This window comes from Piliocolobus tephrosceles, chromosome 6, assembly GCF_002776525.5.
Source record: "Piliocolobus tephrosceles isolate RC106 chromosome 6, ASM277652v3, whole genome shotgun sequence".
Classification (NCBI taxonomy): domain Eukaryota; kingdom Metazoa; phylum Chordata; class Mammalia; order Primates; family Cercopithecidae; genus Piliocolobus; species Piliocolobus tephrosceles.
In genome coordinates this window covers 125,171,702-125,175,756 of record NC_045439.1, presented here as the reverse complement: position 1 = coordinate 125,175,756, position 4,055 = coordinate 125,171,702, and the positions used below count along the sequence as shown (strand labels likewise).

The window sequence follows — 4,055 nt, the reverse complement described above, 5'->3', positions numbered from 1 at the left end:
GAGGGAAAGAGAGAGAGAGAGAAAGAGGGAGAGAGAGAAAGGAAGGAAGGAAGGGAGAGAGGCAGGGAGGGAGGGAGGAAGGGAAGGAGGGAAACGAAAGGAAATACACAAACTGGGAAAAATGAATGAAGCATCTCAACATGGATAACCAAATCTTGCTAACAGGTTGAATTATGCAACAAACAGACACACCCTTCTCGCTTCTTAGCCTCTTGGACACCATCAGTTCTTCTGTGGCAGGTAGATGCAGAAGCACCTGCAGACCAGAAGGCATGCCCAATATTCATAGGGGCAGGCATGGGAATGTGCTCAGGGTGACACCTCCTAAGGTAAAAGTTCCCTTGGCTTCCTAAAGATGTGCGGTAATGCATTGAGAAATCATTCCATTGTTTTCCTACCCCAAACCTTTATTAAAGCTTCCTTCACGTCCTTGTTTCTCAAAGAGTAGATGAGGGGGTTCAGCATTGGGATAACCACTGTGTAGATCACAGCAACCGTGCGGTCCTGGGTCAGGGAGTAGGTGGACCTGGGGCGCAGGTACATAAAAAGTGTTGTGCCAAAGAAGAGGCAGACAGCAGTGAGGTGGGATGCACAGGTGGAAAATGCCTTAAACCTGCCCTGGGCTGAGCTCATTCTCAGGATGGTGTTGAGAATTAAGAAGTAGGAGATCAAGATTGTGAGGGTGCAGCTCAAAAGGTTGAAACCAGCAAAAATGAAGAGCAGGATCTCACACAGTGAGGTGTCTACACAAGACAGGGACAGGATGGGTGGTCCATCACAGAAGAAGTGAGTGACCACATAAGCACCGCAGAATTTCAGACTAAAGATACAGCTAGTGTGGATAAGAGAATTGAGGAATCCTGCACTGTAGGAGCCCACAATCAGCGAGGCACAGACCTCAGGAGACATGACGGTTGGATAGAGCAGGGGCTTACAAATAGCGGCATAGCGGTCATAGGCCATGGCAGCGATGAGATAGCACTCACTAGTGGCAAAACCCGCATAGAAGAACATCTGAGTCATGCAGCCAAAATAGGAGATCACTTTCCTCTTGGCCAAGAAGTTCACCAGGGTCTGGGGCACAACTGTGGAGGAGTAGCAGAAATCCAAGAAGGAGAGGCACTTCAGGAGGGAGTACATGGGTGTGCACAGGGTGGCACTCACATGGATCAGGAGGAACACGACCAGGTTGCCCAGCAGAGTGGCGGTGTACATGCCCAGGAACACCACGAAGAGTAGCCTCTGGAGCCGGGGGTCAGTGGTGAGGCCCAAGAGCTCAAACTCAATCCCTTGGCTCAGGTTTGCCCCTTTCATGCTTCTCCAGTGCTCTGTGGTGGAGAAAGAAGGCACCACCATAAATTAGATTGAACACCTGGGGCTCTCACTGAGTTTAATTCTGCCTAAGGACAGCCTTCTGAAGATGAGTCTTATTGAGGGCATTTGGCTTTGTAGATGAAACTCTGTCATAGAAAGGGTCTTCTCTCCTTGGTTGGTTGGCTAGTTGGTAAGCATTACTTGAGCAGCAATGGAAAATATAAGAGAAATATCCACAACTGGTCTCGAGGATCTTAAAAATTCTAAGTAATGAAACAGTCACTCACCAAGTACATATTCATAGTTTTCCATATGCCAAGCTCTGTGTTCTCCCTATCAGGATTTCAAGAGTGCCTGACCTCGGGAAGCTTATATTCTATAGACAGTATATTTTGTGTTTAAGCCATACATACTGCAGTGTCAGACTGCCAAGGTTCAAAGTTGGGACTTTGCCATTAACTAGCTGTGTAATCTCGGGAATGTTACTTTACCTTTCTGAGTTTCCATTTTTCCATCTGTGAAATAAGGATAATAGCACCTGTCTCTAAAGATTATTATAAAAATTCAATTAGTTATTTCATGCAGAGAACTTGAACAAATTCCAGCACTTTGAGGAAGTCCAAAGAAGGTTAGCTATGAGCATTCTCACTAAGAAGATAGACCCAAAACCTACATAAACATGATAAATAAGATGAACCCACAACAAAGCTTAGCAAGCAACCTACCATCTAACAGTATCGACAGAGACATACATGTTATGCAAGCGTTACTAAACAGGCCTTCAGAGAGCCTGTAGATGGCTCATCGGGTCAGCTATAAAATTGGCTCTGTGAAATCAGCACTAGCCAGGCAATAACATGAGTACTTCAGGTAACAAGGGCTGAGAGTGTGGAGGGGTGAAGGTGGTATAAGACTGCATGTGGGATCCTCCATCAACGGGAGAGTCTCCTCATCATCCACAAAGCTGCCCATCATTTCCAGAGAACAAAATCACCCTGGACTCAGGGGATGTTGCGGCCAGCAGGGAAAGAACGAAGTGAGTGAGGCTTAGTGAAAATGTCTTTTCTATTTAGAGAGTGAACAAGGCTGTGAATGCATCACCTAAACACCACACTCTCCTCTGCCCCATTGGCCTCTACCACATGTCTTCCCGAGTTACCTCTGGGTGCTGAGCCAGTTAAGCACCCTGTGCTCTTGGGTGAAGACTTTCAGCTACAAAGACTTTGAAGCCAACAGATGTGGCTGAGTAGGACAAAAAAGGGCAAAAGTGAGCTGCCTCCTCCTGTCCTGAGGAGAGTAAGTGAATAACACACCTGTGAAAAGTATCGGAAGAATTTGGGAGAGGAAAGAGCTGGATTGAGCAGGCAAAGATTCTGACTAATACCAATGGCATAATTTCCAGAATCATCAGACTACCTGGGCAGGAGAAGATTCTGGACATATGTATAACTAAATTTAGTTGTCAGACAGGGAATGAGGCACTATTTATGTTGATAGAATACTGTGACTAGTGACAAGAAAAAAACTTTTAGAAATGCCCAAAGAGGTAACATGCCCTAATAAAATTGAGACACAAAATATAAGTGCAAATTTGAACACAGAACGTTAGCAATTGCTTTTAGAGCACATGGAATGCAATTATGTGACTCATTTCAAGTCACTTAGATGTAACATTAAGCTATCCTTAATCTAACAGCTGCCATTGTATAATAAATCCCACTATTGTAGAATGTGGGCAGCCCTAGATTTGGGTTGCAAATGTCTTTGGCGCCATTGGTGACAAAGGCCAATTCGACTTCAAGGCAAATTAGAGGAATTCAGATAAATGGCTGTAAAATTCCCAGAGTGGAAATAATTTGCAGGCACTTTAAGAAAATAGAAAGGTGGTCATTAAGAGTGGAGTAGAATTTTGAGACCCAGTTTCTCATCTTCTTTCTTTGGTGGGCTGTTTCAATTTAGGTAACAGGTCTGCAAGTATCTCTCTGATTAAAAGAACAAAATAAGAGAAAAACAAGAATGTGTGCAATGCTCAGGACAGTGTGGACGAGGCAGGAAGTGTACACTGGGATAAAGTGGTGGGATGGGATGGGGTAGGGTGGTGGGTAATACAGTGGACAGCTGGTGAGAGCCTCCAGATTTATCACTTGCTTTAAACCCACTCTCTCCCTCTTCTGCTCCCCTTTCCTCTTTCATCTCTCTTCTCCAATCTGCACTAAATTCAAAATTCTTCAGAATTTAGAGTGACTCAGGGAAAGGATTATGGAGAAATGGGCATCTCTGACAGTTGTTCAAATGATGCTGCAATTGCCACTATTTCTATTGGCTGTAGTTTGTACCTGTGAATGAAATGTAGGAGGAAAACTTGAAGGTGATCTTATATCGGAATGGATTATGGAGTGGAGTGCATAAGAGTGAGAGCAAATGCCTGGGGCCTGTGGATGAGGGAGGCATAGGGAAGAAGCTCTATGTATGCCCTCCTCCCTGGGATAGCACAGTGAGAGCACACATGGATATGAAGGGCAGGCAGCCAAGGAAAGCAGCCAGTGAGATTCCTTGAGCAACAGTGATCCCAAACAATTGTTCTTAAAACAGTAGGCTACCTTGCCCAAGGTTCACAGGAGAAGCTTGTTATACGTGCAGATTCCAGGTCCCAATCCACAGAAAATTTGATCCAACAGTTCTATAGCTTGGCCCCAAAGTCTGGTGATTCTGACTGAGACAGGAGGTCTCTGAACCTCACT

General features: G+C 45.0%; 1 protein-coding gene across 1 annotated transcript; it reads right to left on the bottom strand.

Moving 5' to 3' along the window:
• Nucleotides 1-312: 312 nt before the first annotated feature.
• Nucleotides 313-1,499, bottom strand: LOC111554796 (olfactory receptor 5AU1). Its single transcript, XM_026446951.2, has one exon. It carries the CDS (start codon nucleotides 1,354-1,356, stop codon nucleotides 379-381), a length of 978 nt encoding a protein of 325 aa, XP_026302736.2. The 5' UTR covers nucleotides 1,357-1,499; the 3' UTR covers nucleotides 313-378.
• Between the last annotated feature and the right edge of the window lie 2,556 nt (nucleotides 1,500-4,055).

Coding starts and splice junctions, on each gene's coding strand:
- LOC111554796 (XM_026446951.2), bottom strand. CDS start 1,356: ATGGTGGTGCCTTCTTTCTCCACCACAGAGCACTGGAGAAGCATGAAA.